Source organism: Coregonus lavaretus, assembly GCF_964263955.1.
Source record: "Coregonus lavaretus genome assembly, chromosome: 2".
In the NCBI taxonomy this organism is placed as follows: domain Eukaryota; kingdom Metazoa; phylum Chordata; class Actinopteri; order Salmoniformes; family Salmonidae; genus Coregonus; species Coregonus lavaretus.
In genome coordinates this window covers 9464140-9479749 of record NC_139989.1, presented here as the reverse complement: position 1 = coordinate 9479749, position 15610 = coordinate 9464140, and the positions used below count along the sequence as shown (strand labels likewise).

The 15610-nt window shown below is 43.7% G+C and overlaps 1 protein-coding gene across 1 annotated transcript; it reads right to left on the bottom strand.

Moving 5' to 3' along the window:
- Window positions 1-5499: 5499 nt before the first annotated feature.
- bloc1s5 (biogenesis of lysosomal organelles complex-1, subunit 5, muted) lies at window positions 5500-8575 on the bottom strand. The gene is made up of 5 exons (XM_084141977.1): window positions 8293-8575; window positions 7702-7784; window positions 7462-7591; window positions 7116-7174; window positions 5500-6865 (listed from the first exon to the last, which is right to left on the bottom strand). Exons 1-5 carry the CDS (start codon window positions 8309-8311, stop codon window positions 6692-6694), a joined length of 465 nt encoding a protein of 154 aa, XP_083998103.1. The 5' UTR covers window positions 8312-8575; the 3' UTR covers window positions 5500-6691.
- Window positions 8576-15610: the final 7035 nt, after the last annotated feature.

Below are 15610 nucleotides of genomic sequence, written 5' to 3'. Positions count from 1 at the left end.
TAGTAAGATACATGAGGCATGGAGGTCCTCAACTTTATTTAAAAGAAGCTACTTTTATTTGAATGCATGTGGTCTGGTTATCAAAATATCATTGTCAGAGTACAAATCATGCTGCTGACACAATGTCTTCTACCTACATGGTCCTGTTTCAGGTAATCTTTCAACAGCCAATATTTCATAGGTAGAGTGCTGTAAATGTCATGATGACCACTGACGTTCACCTGCCAGCCAGGGAAACGACCAAATTGCCCCCCTTTGATTCTGTTTAGACATATTGCAAGACATTTAAGCGAGCCCTACATTGCGTCAAGGTTTGTTTTTATTTTCCTTTTAAAAAGAAATTGCAGATGTTGTCATTTGCTCGCTCATGGAGAAAAGGGCCCAGCCTTGTTGAAGTAAGCCTGACATTTCCAACGAGAGGTGGCCAAGTCTCAAAACAGATGTTTACCGTTTTTCTTAGGATGATTTGTTCTCTGCTCAATATTGATCCCAGTCCAAGCATAACCACACTCTCCTCCCTAGAGCACTGCGTAACAGAATAGGAAAGCGAGGGCTTTCCTCTTAGGCTGAGACCAGGTGCGTGTATGCGTGTGACCGTGTGTCCATGCATGTTAGTATATGTGAGAGTGTAAGTGTGTTGTGTACTGTATGTGAGTTTGTCTCTGTGTGTACGTGTTATAAGAATGTGTGTGCTGTGTATGTCCTTTACCTGTGTACCATGCGTTCAGGCAGCCCTGGATGGCCCTCCACTCGCGGGGTCACCACAGAAGCCATTAAGCAGCGTGGCTGGTGGAATAATGTGTTTGACTTGGCCGGCCGGGCAGGAACAGGTGCTGGGAGGGAGGCTCTGCTCATGGCTACTACTCACTGGCTCCTTTGATGTGGTCCAGGGTCAGCTGTCTCTCCCCTCCCTCTCTCTGCTCCTGCTAGAGGACTCAGCCCTGCTGCAGGCTGAAGCCCCACACAACTGCTGCTGACAGGCTTGTTAGACCTAAACAATACAACAGGGTATATCATATTGAGTGTAAGTTTAGATTTATAGACCAAATCGACCCTGGAAAACAAGGCAAGTGCTGCCAGGGTCTGAAATTCAACAGGTTAAAATGACATATAGTGATGTAATTCTTTTTTGTGTGTTTTTAAAATGCTATGGCATACAAAGTGCAGGCTAACACATAGTTAGAATGGATGACAAATACAAAAAGCTGAATGTTCTGAAAGTTCTTCTTCCCCTGCTTAAATTGTGTTAATGTCAAGACGAACTATTCCAAAGTGACTCCAATCCACAACAACAACAACAATGTTCTGACATTATGATGGCGGGTGGTCAGAGACAGAGGCCAGAGCGCTCTGTTAAGTCCCACGACTGCAGGGCCGAATGACATGATAGCAGCGTGTCGCGCACTTAACGTGGCCAGGCAGGACATGAGTAACGCTGCTTTTAGCTCCAGGCCTCTGTACCTCAAGGTAAAGTCATTAGGGGCTGAGGATCAGCCTGAGATGAAGCGGCCCACTTGGGTTCAGAGAGGGAGAGGATCAAAACTAAAGCGCAGGCCGTCACAGGGCCCTGAAAGAGAGTTGCCTTTATTGGAAAAGCCCACTCCCTTACATTCCTCTGCCAAGACACTGGCCCTGGCCTGGGCCTCCCCAGAGTAGTGAGGATGGGAGACTGACTCAGACACAGGGTTCTGTTGTCTGGAGCTGTGCCACACACAGACATGCACACACACACTCTCATTGTAAACACACACACAGCGCACACACACACTCATTGTGCTGTCAGTCTCTTACTCAACATGATACACGGTGGCTAAGTAGCAGCAGGAATACTCAATTTCCTGAATCTTATAAAACGCAATTGATTGATTTATTGGGTTTCAGGGCTTGTTTCAAATTGGATATTAGATGTGCTTTAGCGATCTCATTCCAGAGCCTTCGGTTGAAAGGAAAGGGCTGCTCAACGATGGCGCACCTGGACGGGGTTGTTCCAATATAAGGGTAGAAAAAAATCCATTCAAGGGCCTGAGCTTGACCAGAATATTATCTTATAATTCATAACCAAAATGAAAAGGCCTGATGTTAAAAGGAAAATATATACATAAAAGAGATTTAGAAGATTAAAAAGAAAAGGCTGACTGGGAACCATTCCCAGTATAATGTATAGTGTGTGCCTGGGAAATAGAGAGAGCCCTCCTACGTTTGGAGAGGTTCATGTTGAGGAGATGAGAGCAATACAGCACTCTGTCATCTACCGATGATCCGTGTGATCGAATTTGACCACAGAGAGGAACTGAGAGAGGGAAGGTTATCATGGAGATTTCCTGCCGTCCCTGCTACTTCACTCACCACGAGAAAGGCTGACTGGACCGTGGCTCCTGAATCATCTTTTATATTGTGTCCAGCTATTACATCTCTGTTTGCTGAATTATTTCCTGAAATCATCAATATGCCAACAACGAGTGATAAATAACTGATAAAAGGGTTGGGGAATGGTTTTGCCATGATCGTTTACCGATAGATTTCATTAAATCATTTCCTTTATTTCACAACGTCAAAACGGGAAACATTGTCAAGGGAGGATGTAAATTCAGCGTACAACAAGCTGGCACTGAGTTTAGAGGTAAAGTAAGGTAAAGAGATTCAGCTTATCCCTACATGCCCAAATTGAATGTATTGGTGTACTGAATTGTTGTTCACGCAGATACTACCTGCTCTGGGGAGGTTTAAGCAGGAGTTAGATACTTTTTTGCCCCTTGTTAAAAATGGTTGTTCCTTTTCAGGCCACACTTGCGTTTATTGACAGGGTTATCTTTGTACGACTATCGGTATCGTGGTCTAACAATGTTTGGCAAAGCCTTGATTGAGAGGCATTCTCAAATCTCTCAGAATGAACACTTCACATTCCTCTGTGTTGTGACTGATAACGGGTTGCTTGTAGAGGTCACTGTTATTGTTCTCATTAAAACCTTCTACATTACCTGTTAGCCAACAATGAGCAGTAGTCTAAAAACACCCGTCTGATAACAACCATAGATCTCCACTGTCCCCTGAAGGCACACAGATAACCTCTTATCAATTAACTTACATGGAGATAGAGGAATCATAACAGTTTTTCCCCCTTCCCGTCGTCATTCCAAATGACTGGCCATGGGAGATGACCTGATATCCTGCCAGACAAAAATATGTGGAACCAACATTGGTTAGACGTTGGGAGTGACAGAAACCTTTCAAATAGTCATTATTTATAAATAGTACCTGGTATATAAAATAAAAAAATAAACTTTAGAGTTATGTAGTTGGCAAAGGATCCAGACATTCCACAACTTCTAGACAACAACAAGCGGCAGGTTCCCAGTAGAGGCCGGCATATGATGACAAGTCATTCTCCACGTCTTCTCTGACCATTGTTCTGGCCGTGATTGACTGAGGAAGGTGTTTGTTGTTGCTGGCCCTTATCTGGGTTTCTTGGACTTGGCAGGGACAAGTAGCGCGAGGCTGTGCCCAAGCAGACCAAAAACACAGACGTCCCTCAGAGATGATTTGACGTTGGTGATACAGTACATAGCAAAAGTGTGAGTGAACTTATTTGTTGAAGAAGGAATTCCATTTGAATCCCTTTCTAATTGCTTTTATATGCCACCTCGTACTCATTTTCGAAACTGGCAGTCTGAGTATAACCATGCTACCCCTCAGATTTTTTTACATTTGTTAATTCATTATACTGCAGTTCTTACGAGCTTATTCGCCCCACTTAGCAATTCTCAGGGTGAACATTTGCCACTGCCAAAGAATTCATATTACTACCTGCATCAGCGTTCACACAGGACCCATCCACCGACTCCCTGTGGTGTTGTAATACTAGGTTATTAACTGGGAAGCACACCCAATTGTTCATTGCCATTTTCATTTGGACCCCACAGTAATTGAGTGAGAGGCCTATTCTGTGATACAATGCAGGGGAGTGGGTGTATGGAGGCTACATCTCAGGGGCTGTTGTAATGAATGCTTCTGTAAATGAATGCCCTCCACTTCACATTGTTCCATCGCTGACTTAAAATTGTTTTCCTTTTCAGCCCTCATTGACTAAGTTGAAAAGTGCCAAGGGCCCCTGTCAGGCTTTCAGAAGCAGCAGTCCAGTGAGGGTTTATTGGTCCTGAATGTGTGAGAACACTGGGAGTCGGGACAAGAAGAGCGGGCTGCAGACTGGAACAGCTATAGCACTCCACTCTTTGATCTCCACTTCAGAAGGAGTGGAGGTGATAAAAGCAGTGAGCCGAGAGACTATCCTAATACACATGGGTTATATTAGGTATATTCAATAAGAAAGCACAGACTGTGATTTCAGAGGTGAGGGAATAGCTTTCCATTCCACTCCAGACTCATCCTGAAACACACACCATCCATGCCATTCCAATTGATGTGGCCCCTCTTTTGTTTTGGAGAAACCGAGGCAGGCTAAGATCATACATTTCCTAATCTGTGTCTCCATAGTCCCCCCGTCAGGACTGCCGGTCTCCGGGTGCTTTTCCCCTGACGATTTATGTTGGCAGGGAACTGCAGTCAGCTCCTCGACTGGGATCGCCACGCTTTTTCCATAACAGGAAGAACACAATGGCTCCGATAGACAGAGGAGACGAAAAACAAGCCTTGGTTCCTGAGGCACGCGGCGGTGGGCCGATAACGCTGGTGTCAGCTGGTACCCGACTTGCTCCGCACTCATCTTCCCGGAACTGCGAGTCTATCGGGGAAGGCTGAGAGGCAGTACCTGTACGAACCGCCACAGGCCAGGTGGCTTTCCTTTGAGTTCAATGTCCACCATCACCTCGATCCCTGTCTCAAAGGTCATTGACCTGAGTGGACGTCTGCTTGGTACAGTGGGACATCCTCCAAACTAAGGTTAAGGGTGCACCAGCTTCTCACAACACCAGAGGACTTAATAGGGGCGAAAGGCTTAGAGTACTTTCTCATGAATAGCTAACACTCTGACTTTGTTGACCTTTCGGAATATATCCGGGCAGTTTTTTTCTCCCAGTCTCGAGCTAAACTGAAAAAATAAACAGGGCCAGATGAAAGGTGCCTTGTTGGTGGAGGTGGGCTGCGTTTCCGGATTGTCACTCCTCATTAAGTGGTGATGGGCTGTCTGGCTTTGGCCAACTGGGCCCAGTCAGGGCTGGGTAGGGGAGTGAGTTCTCCCTTGGCTGCACTTTGCCTCTACAACATCTGCTGGCACGGGCATGCCCTCTCTGATCTCTGATGACACACAGGCCAGGGCGCCCGCCCGCCCTGACGCCAGTCACTCACAGAGGGCGACCCAGTGCGACCGGACAGCAGCAGCGCCATTGCGGATCACCGCGAGCCAAGTGGAAAAGACTGTGCCTCTGCCTTCCATGAAACGGGATACCAAGCTGTTCGAGACCGGCTGTCAGACGTGTCAAAAGAAATTGCTGAACTATGTAGTATACATTCGTGTCGAGAGAAAGAAACCACACTTGAGCCGTGCAGAGTTTAGCAACGCTTTATTTTACTTATACTGATTGATGAGGTCAGCATCCCCCACGCAACAATTAAGTCTTGAGTAAGGGGTCCATTCTGTGTTGATGACAGCCATTTTAAATACTTATTCTGTCACTTTCGACCTGAGATACATTCCTGACCTGCTGGGAACAGGATATGTCAGGGTGCCCATCCATCCATCAGTCTAAACAGCCTGCCATTGTCCAGTGAAAATAATTTCTCTAAACACAACACTTGCATTGTCGAGAAGGAACTTGCAAGTAAGCATTCATTGGACAATGTGTATTCCGTACATAAGACTAATAAACCTTCACGAAGCACTACAAGTCTACCTCTCCATTTAACAAGGGTACATAACAGGCCTGAGGAAACACCACTAAATAATGTCTGCAATTGACAGTTTGAGCTGGCTTCAGTGAAGCCATTTTTAAATGTATGTATTTTGAGAGGTTGCTTGTTGTACTTGATGTCAGAGGTTGACTGTTCTCTATTCTGAAGAGTTGGTGAGGGATGCCTAGTTGGGGTAACTGCTCAGTGAGTAAAGTTTGAGATGTTGACCCAGCTTTGAGTAGCGCTTCTGACATTAAACATTTTCACGTAGCTTTAAATATCTAATCTCTGTGCCAAATCCCAGTCACTTTTCTTATTCGGCTTGAGGCAAACAAAAATCTATCCACACCTCCAAGCATGATTCCATAATAAATCTCAAAATGTTAAAAGCTTCACAGCCAAGGAAAAATCATGTTATTGCTGGTTTAGAAATGACCTTTTTCAGAAGTTTACATATTCCATGTGCTTAGAACAGAAAATTTTAATTTGGATGGGCTGTGAAAATGCCACGTTGTTAATCACACTTTCTTACTTGTGATCTGGAAAATGTTTACTTTTGTGCAGCACTAGTGCTCAGAAGTCCTCTGTTAGTGCCAATGACTAAGTACCGCATCAATCAAATGCAACACCTTCATTTCACACAAGCATACAGACCACAGGAGGCTGCCGAGGGGAGGACGGCTCATAATAATGGCCGGAACAGAGCGAATGGAATGGCATCAAACATGTGTTTGATACCATTCCACCTTTTCTGTTCCAGCCATAACTACAAGCCCGTCCGCCCCAATTAAGGTGCCACCAACCTCCTGTGATACAGACACACGTGGACGTACACACACACCGAGGATCAGAAGCGGGAGAACTTGGCCAAATCCTTCTTCATCTCGCTGTACATGACGCTGAGGCGTCCGACAGCCTTGGCGTGCTCCTCGTCTACCTCCTCCTTCAGACGAAGCTGCTCCTTCAGAAACTCATCCCAGTCCTCCTTCCGTCTGTCTATGGTCACTTGCAGCTGGGTGCTCTGAGGTTCACAACACACAAGGATGTGGGTTAGGCAGACACGAGACAAAACATTTTAAAACTAGACAAAACAATGAAACAAAATGAAAATACACTTGGAGAGATTTAGGTGGTACTCAGTTATCTCCTGTTTAGTGCCAAATGACCACGACTCTGGTATGTTGTCACAATCATTGCCTGAATGTAAATGACTGTCAATGGTTAAATAACATTGGTAATTCATGGACTTTGAGGAGAGCACGCGTCTTTACCTGCTGTGCTTCTAGCGCCCTCTGCTGGATCCTCTGTGACATGTGATTCGCAGCCTCCACTGTAGGAAAACACAATGAACAAATGTTACATTCAACTACTTTCTGGCCTTAACAGTAAGACACACTGAAATAATACAATACAGTTGAAATTCTGTGACACATGAATGTAATACGTCTTTTTCATTATGTATCGGACCCCAGGAAAACTAGCTGTCGTCATTGCGTCTGCTAATGGTGATCCTAATAAAATAAAATCGAACAATACAATAACTCAATCACTCCATATCACAACTGCAGTGGCTAGCAATTGAAATATACACCGGCTAGGTAAGGAAGAGAGTCTTACATCGTGTGAGGGCCTCATAGAGGTGCTGATGCATGTGCTCTGAACACTTGGGCAACATCTGCTCGTTGGTCTCCACTACCATTTTGTTCAAGTTGTCCAGCAAACGGCTCTCTCTAAATCCACGTTTCTCCTTCAAAATCACAAAGAAGTAGATGTTAACAAATGACAATTCCTAAATTAGTCAAATCATATTGTACTCCCCATTATGTTACGGTGCATCTTTCCAAGCTGAATATTTACCTCAAATTCTCTCACAAAGTAGCGGATCTCCCCTTGTACAACAGGCCTATGGTCTATTAGCCTAGACTGAATATCACCAACATCTAATGGGAGCAATTGATAATGTCAGATATATTGAAAAGTAACAACTTCATTCTAGTGCTTGCAGTCATTTCATCCAAAGGAATTCATGAAGTGTCCCCAGAGAAAATAATGAAACATGAATAATTGACAGCAAAATAATCTGAATTCATATTAATTTAATATCAATTTAGCCCCTGAATTGATTGGGGGGGGGGGGGGTAAAGGAAATCTAGATAAGGAAAAGTCATAATTACTCCGAAAACTACCGTTTCTATTGGCAAGGTTCAGCAAACAGGGCGGAACATACTTGAATTTGTCCAATAGAAACGCTAGTTTTCGTTGCAAATAGAATGTTTTGCAACTGTTTGGATTACACCCCAGGTGAAGCTGCGTAAACAGATCTGGGATCAGGCTAGAGGCTTCAAATTGTGTGCGTTAATTCTGCAACACATGACTCTCCCGAGTTGTGCAGGCTAGCTAGCGAGTTACCTGCAATTAATGATAACCGTAACACGATATTGAACTCACCTTTGGCGATCTTGTCCATAGTTACGCGTTAATACACAAAAAAGCAAATAGTTAAACCTCGACAATACGTGCAATGTTTGTTTAGCAGTTGGTTAGGGTTGAATGAGTTTGCTTAGCTAGCTTTCAACCTCTTTTCAACGAGATAGATATTCACGAGATATTTACATGCAATTTATCATATATGAGTTTGCAAATATTTAGCTCCAGCGGCTGTTAAACGTAGCTTAAATATATTCTAGCAAAAACTGTAACTGTTGTCAGCTGATTTAAAGTCAGCTGATATAAATACTCGAACTACTTCCGGGTACGAGGTCTTGGCTCAAACCAAACCTCCCAAAACGGGGGCCACACTTACATGAGGTAAATTCTGAGGTACAGTAGGTACAGGACAGACTATACAACATCATCATCAGTCATCAATATAATACATGTTTACACTGTAGGTGTAGCCTACAAATTTAGCAGCAAATTTCCATCGTTAATGGTTTATGATCTCTCTCTCTCTCTCTCTCTCTCTCTCTCTCTCTCTCTCTCTCTCTCTCTCTGTGTTTGTGTGTGTGATGAGGCATTTAAATTGCTATATTGTCATTGATGAATTGTAATTTATTCCAGGGCAATGCAATGATAATGATGGAGGATAGAGGTCTTGCATGAGTCAGGACTGCAGATGTCAGTCTTGCTCTATGGTGTGGCTTTATCAGGGAGTTCCACAGCCACATAAAGTATAATACTGAAGATGAGCCTGATGAGTCCCCTCTGCATACAATACAATGAATGGAAGTGTCTGTTAGCACAGAGAGATGATCCATTTAAATCCGTAAAATACACACATAACGCAACCCCATTCTAGCTGATGACAGTAGTAATTATAGGGATTGGCCATCATTTTGAGAGATTTCATCAAGTAATACCTTACTATGTGTGGCTGTCACATGGATTTAGAATATAAACATAATGCTGTGTGTGCAGTGTTGGCCATAGCAGGAAATAATAGATATGTCAATATAAATTGTGGATTTTAAAAGAGAGATTATCCACTACACCTCCCAACCCCTTGGTTCTGTGCATCGTCCATTCAACCAGTAAACTAAGTACTATAGTATTATGGGCCACTGTATCCTACCAAGACTGACCAAAGATTATGAATATGTACACATGTACAATTAGCCTAGATTATTTAGTCGGCTTGTTCTTCAAAAGTCATGCAGATATAATATAAAGAGTAGAAGTTTGAGATCACTTTGTAGACTATTTATTCTGGGTAATAGAGTAGCGCTTTAGTTTTTTAAATAAAAAGTGTGCTCCCTTAATTTGCCACTAGGTGAAAACAATGTCCACTCTTATTATTACCAGTCTGGTTAATGAGACCCTGCTTAGTGAATTATTTTGGAATAGAAAGTTCATGACATTTAACAATTTAAATGCAACTATATGACCTCCTCTCAGTGTAGGCCTATTTAGAGACAAGGACTCCTGGCAAGAGCACATTAAGAACATAAACATATTAGTATGTGTTAAGAAAGGGGGTTGTTTGGGTCTAGTGTTGCATGTTAAGACTTCAAACATTTGTTTTAAAAGAAGTGCCTGCTATTACTCAGAAATGCCACTTCCACTTAAAAGAAAGTCTTCAGACATGAGCTAATTCTCGTCCTGACCACATGATTGATTTTGATCTGAGTCTATTAAAGAGATTGCAGTCATGAGAAGTTCTTGTGGCAACTGATCAACTGCCATCGCAGAGTGCTCCAGGGCCCATCGACAAAGAGTGCATTAGTAAACTTTGACGTTTGTGAAAATAAGTAGGGGTGCTTTTAAATTGATTGCCTACAAACAAGGTCAGATACACCATGAAAGAATGACAAAACAACACGTACACAGTATGACAATGACATAACCTATTCCCTTGTTGTGTTTATAATGTACATGTGCAGCTGTGCAGCCAAATCATATTTTGATTAACTGCACAGCATTTCACAAATAATGGATCAAATATTTTGTTATACTCTAAAAATACTTATTCTTCTATTTAATTAACTTGTTTCATTTGGAGTACGCGTAATAGGCTGTAATGTAATGTATTGTAATGTAGATACAATGTAGTCTAATAACAGAATTTAAGAGTATAACATTATTATAGTTATGATGAAAATGTAATTACATGTTAACAGCCATGATATTCAATAAAAAACGAATAGACATTGCCAATTTGCTCATTAGAGCAGAAATAAAGCGAAGTAATCTCATAATTTACAGTTGTTGAATTATACATATACTTTTTTTTCAAATGTATTTCCACCAATAACTGTACATTATATTTTTATTGACTTCATGTAAAAGGATGAAATATGTTTTCTGTTCTGTAGTTGAGAGTGAATTAACACACTTTAATCACACCTAAAGAAATGAGTGAACTGAACTAAAGTCACAAAAGAGTGCACGATTGTGAAACTGAATGTACCTCATTACATGATTTTATTGTATCTCCACTGCTGCACAGAAGTAGTCATTAAGGCAGTGGTAGAAAAAGTACCCAATTGTCATACTTGAGTAAAAGTAAAGATACCTTTATGGAAAATGACTAAGTAAAAGTGAAAGTCATCCAGTAAAATACTACTTGAGTAAAAGTCTTAAAGTATTTGGTTTTAAATGTACTTAAGTACAGTGGTGGAAAAAGTACTAAATTGTCATACTTGAGTAAAAGTAGGACGTAAAAGTAAATGCTATACATCAAATTCGAGAAATGGCACTGTCTTTGTCCATTATTATCTACCAGGATTGTGTTCCAGTAAGGTTTGCATGTGATTGTCTCTTACATGAACCATATCATGGGTATACATGCATCTCTCTCACAGGTCTATTAAGTGAATTGAGTGACAGTGGTGATCTCTTCGTTGCACACTTCTGTTCTGAAATAGCAAGGCTTTTCAAGGGTAACTAACACAAAGTGGGGTGCATTCAAATAGTTTTTAAAGAAAGTAAAATAATAAAGTAAAATAACATTTTTGTAACAATGTTTCCTGCAATATTTCTAAAATAAATAAAATGTACAATCTTCATTAATAAGTTGTGAAAAATGATAAATATTTTCACAATGTGAAACAGGTTTATGAAACAATCCTCAACAATTTTAAATGTGGATGAATATTTAGCAATACATTTTGTAATGCGCAATTTATTCAATTAGCTACAATTGTAATTTCCCTTCATAGCATGTTGGTTTGTCTCCCATAATTTTGTTCTCATAGACCTCCACACACAGTATGGGAAACCACAGCCGTGCTCATCCCTTGCTCAGACTGCAGTAACGTGGCTGAGCTCCTAGAGCATTGAGTACTTAGACAAATGGTGAGTGTTCTGTGGGAGGTCTGGCTGAGTGGTTTACAAAACATACCCATCAGGCCTGTTAGCGTGGTGACGGCTTAGAAAACACATCTCTTTTTCTCTTCCTCTCTACACAGCCCCTAACGACGGTGCTGCTCACATTACCCAATGGGTATAATTATTTTGCATTACATTGCTCTCTGTCCCTCACTCTCTCTCCTCCTCCTCTCTCTGGCTCTGGTCATGATCTCTGGGCCCTTGGAGAAGGCCAGAGGGACCATGGTGCTTGGCGTTCACAGCACACTGAGCGCCAGTGACTGTGGCTCTGAACAGGTGCGGGTGGAGGGGGATGGATGGGTGGGATTACTCACTGCCTGGGCCCCTGGGCGGGGGCCCCTCCTGCCGTACACCCACCTGCCCCCCTCTTTCCCTCTCTCTCTCAGCCAGTCAGCCAGCTCACACTGCTCAGGTCAGTGATCCTGGTGCAACTCGCTGCATCCTGGAGGCTACTCCTGAGCTGCCCACGTCCACCGTGTCAGAGAAAGAGAGAGGCCCCGGGAAATAACTGGAGCCCCGGTAATAGTGGCACCTCAGGAGGCACGGCGGAGCAGGACGCTGCCCTGCTGTCATGTTCTACCGGGGCCAATGAAGCAAGGGGCCGAGCGGAGGAAGGCAGCAACAAGCAGCAAGAAGCAGCGGCATCCAAGTAGCTCACAGCCTGAAAATCAACATATGTAGTCATCATGTGCTTTTTGTGAAATTCTTTTTTTTCCGCCAAGCAACCTTGTCAGCCACGTCTTGCGATTTGTAAACTGCCCCTCCTTGGAGTGGAACGATTGTGTCGTTTACGATTAGTGTTCTCAGCGGGCCCCGGTTTGGGGCTGTCCCCGGGATTAGCGGGCCGCTGCGCTGTCACTTCTCCCATTCGGCCATCCGCCGCAACTATAATCCAACCAAAGGATTGCCTCATCCGAGTGCTGCGGTGTCCAAGTCAACTGCCGGCAACAGGCAGGGAGAGGCCCAAACCTGTTGAGGCAGACCCTCCCGCACCACGACGGCAATCAAAGTGACAGCCACGGGAGAGAAAGTAGGGACATTTTCTTTGCGTGAGCGAAATAAGTCCCCTGGCGGAACCCCCCCCAAAACACTTCTCCTTCTACCCCTTCACCATGTTGGCGGAGGAGTGGGGGCCAGTCTTGACGGTTGAGAAGTTTTTTGTGGGGCCGTGATTTTCGACGTGGGACAGAGGGGGCGCCCGGGGGCGGCTGTGTTTGGAGTGGTGCCTCGTCAGATTAGATGCACGCTGGCTGGGTTTGATGGCCAACCTGGACAGACATGCCCTGCCAGGCACAAACTGCTCAGGCACATGATGTCAGAAGGACAAAAAATTATCCACCGCGAGACCAAGGAGACAGATGACACCCAGCAGGAAGCGAGAGCCAAATCTGTAAGCATCCACAATCCAGCTGGCTAGCCCTAGGGTACCTGTCTCTCTGAAGTGGAATTCGCATCACCCCATGAGCTGTCAAATTAGCTCACAGGACTGGAAATGCTGAAAAGATTTGGCCCCTATAAAATGTTATTAATTCATTTTTGCTTCCTGTCCTGAGAAGACAGAAAAAACCCAAAAACAAAAACAGAAGAGTATAGGGAACAACAGAAGTCAGACCTGTGGAGGAACATACCGTAATCCCAATGCATGCATACACACATAACACACACACACACTTTATATACACACACACAAAAACACAAGCAGATGTACATGCCCAAACACACGCACATACAGTACACATGCATGCAACTGTGCGTGCACACACACCCTCACGCAGAGGGCGATCATTCACATGCACATACACATACACATACACAGACTCACATATACAGTGCCAGGGGCAAGTTTACAATTACTGCATGTGTTAAGCAGTCACCTGGGAGAGATGCACTGTGTTTGTGGAAAAATACATCCCCCATGTCCTCATTCTAAGAGAATGGCAGAAAAACAGACATTTAAAAAGATCTTATCAATATATATATATATATATGTGGTCCTCTGTAGCTCAGCTGGTAGAGCACGGCGCTTGTAACGCCAAGGTAGTGGGTTCGATCCCTGGGACCACCCATACACAAAAATGTATGCACGCATGACTGTAAGTCGCTTTGGATAAAAGCGTCTGCTAAATGGCTTATTATTATTATATATATAGACATTTTTTGTTGAGACAAAGGATTGATAATTTGATATTTTATTTTAATCAAATGTATGTCTTGAAATGAGTTAAAATAGATTCATATTCATTTTCTTGTGCTATACACAGTTGGCACATTTGAATGTGAGGAAAATAGAAGTGAGATGATAGTGTTACAGAAGCGAACAAATGACAAATTAAAGTACAGAACATTTAGTGAAACATTTCAGATTTCAACTGTATCAGAAGAAATATTACAATAACAGTAATGTAAAAATTACAGTACACATTTACTTTACATTAAATAAAGAAGACTTAAGCTAATACTCATAAATAATGTGTAGTACATGTTACCCAAAATTGAAATAGATGGAGGCACAAGGCAAAACCTGACAGCAAAATGTCTCTACCAGCTGTAAATCTATCAGTGGAAATTTCAGCGCTGTAAAGCGAGCTCTCCACTACTCTGTCCAAATCCTAGTGGCCACATTACCACCCTAATGGCCGCAGCGGGTCGTCTTTGGACAGGGCGACATGTTAGTACAGTACACCCCTGAGAGGGGGACAAGTGACTGCCGTCCCTGTGTGTGACGTGACCCCCTTCGGAGAGGCGAGTCCTGCCAGAGACAGGACAGGGGGATGTAAGATGGGACCTGACAGGAGTTTAGCGCTGGTGTCCGCCAAGGCGGGAGACGGCGGCCTCCTTGAGGGAAAGGCTGTCGTCCGTTAGTCGCCACATCTCCGAGAGTTGTTGCTCTCTTTCACTTTTGTGCCTGCCCTCTTCCCTCTCTCTCCCTCAGATTCGGAGGTCTGTGCGGTAGGAAGGAAGGAAGGGAGCCCTCAGGTCAGGAGAAGCTCTGTGGTTGTCCAGGTCTACGCTGCTATAACATGTTGTCTTGTAGCTTACATACAGTAGCCCTTCAGCAATGACAGTGGGAGACAAAGAGCAGTGATAGCGCTCAGGCCTCCTTTGATGCATGTGTGTATGTGTGTGTTTGTGTGCCCCCATGGGAGTGTATCCTTATGCCTGTGTGTGCAAACAAATGTGTGTGTGGATATCAATTTGAATGCGTGTGAGCAGGTGTCTGTGTGTGTGTGTGAGGATGGACGCAGGCCAGGTTTCTCCCGAGGGAGGCATGGGAGTAGCAGCTCCAGTCATTCATCCTGCTGGCTGGGGGAGAGGTGTCACTGAGCAGATCGGGGGGCTACGAGCCACGAGGCGCTCCGCTAACATCTCTCCCTCATCCCGCTCTGTGTGTCCCTGGAGGTGATCTCCAACTGTCTTTGACTAAACTTCAACCATCCTTAGCTGACAATTTTTATGAAAGGGAGATATTACTAGCGTAACGGAGGGTTCGAGGGCCTGTCATAAAAAAAGGCACGACAACAAACTGATGGCAAATCCACCATTTTCAACTGGGAAAAATGCATTTCGGTTCCCACATAGTCCCAGGGTGTTTTTATGAGTCACTCGGCATGAGGCTTTGGAATTATCCACATTGACTATACTGTCAAGTATAACAATACATAGTATACAGCATCAACTGTGCACCATGAAATTGATTGTGGCTTTTCTGACAACGTCACGAAAATGATGCACGCGCATCGATGGGGCAGGAAGCCATGCTTTGTTATGATTCTGAGCGGTCAGATAGCTAGCAACAATGACAAGAAGCTGCCATGTGGGGTATCGTAGGTGGCTCGTTTCAGCTAGTGTTATCTTGTTATTGATACCATGTGTTGTTTTGAGGTGTTTTGACTGAATTCATGTCAATGCTAATGTAGCCGGCCTGGTCTGCTCGTCGCCG

Bases quoted from the DNA above. Each gene is read 5' to 3' on its own strand.
- bloc1s5 (XM_084141977.1), bottom strand. The intron at 7,592-7,701 runs GTAAATATTCAG...GTGATTTTGAAG, and splicing joins ACTTTGTGAGAGAATTTGAG to GAGAAACGTGGATTTAGAGA. The intron at 7,175-7,461 runs GTAAGACTCTCT...GTTTTCCTACAG, and splicing joins CTATGAGGCCCTCACACGAT to TGGAGGCTGCGAATCACATG.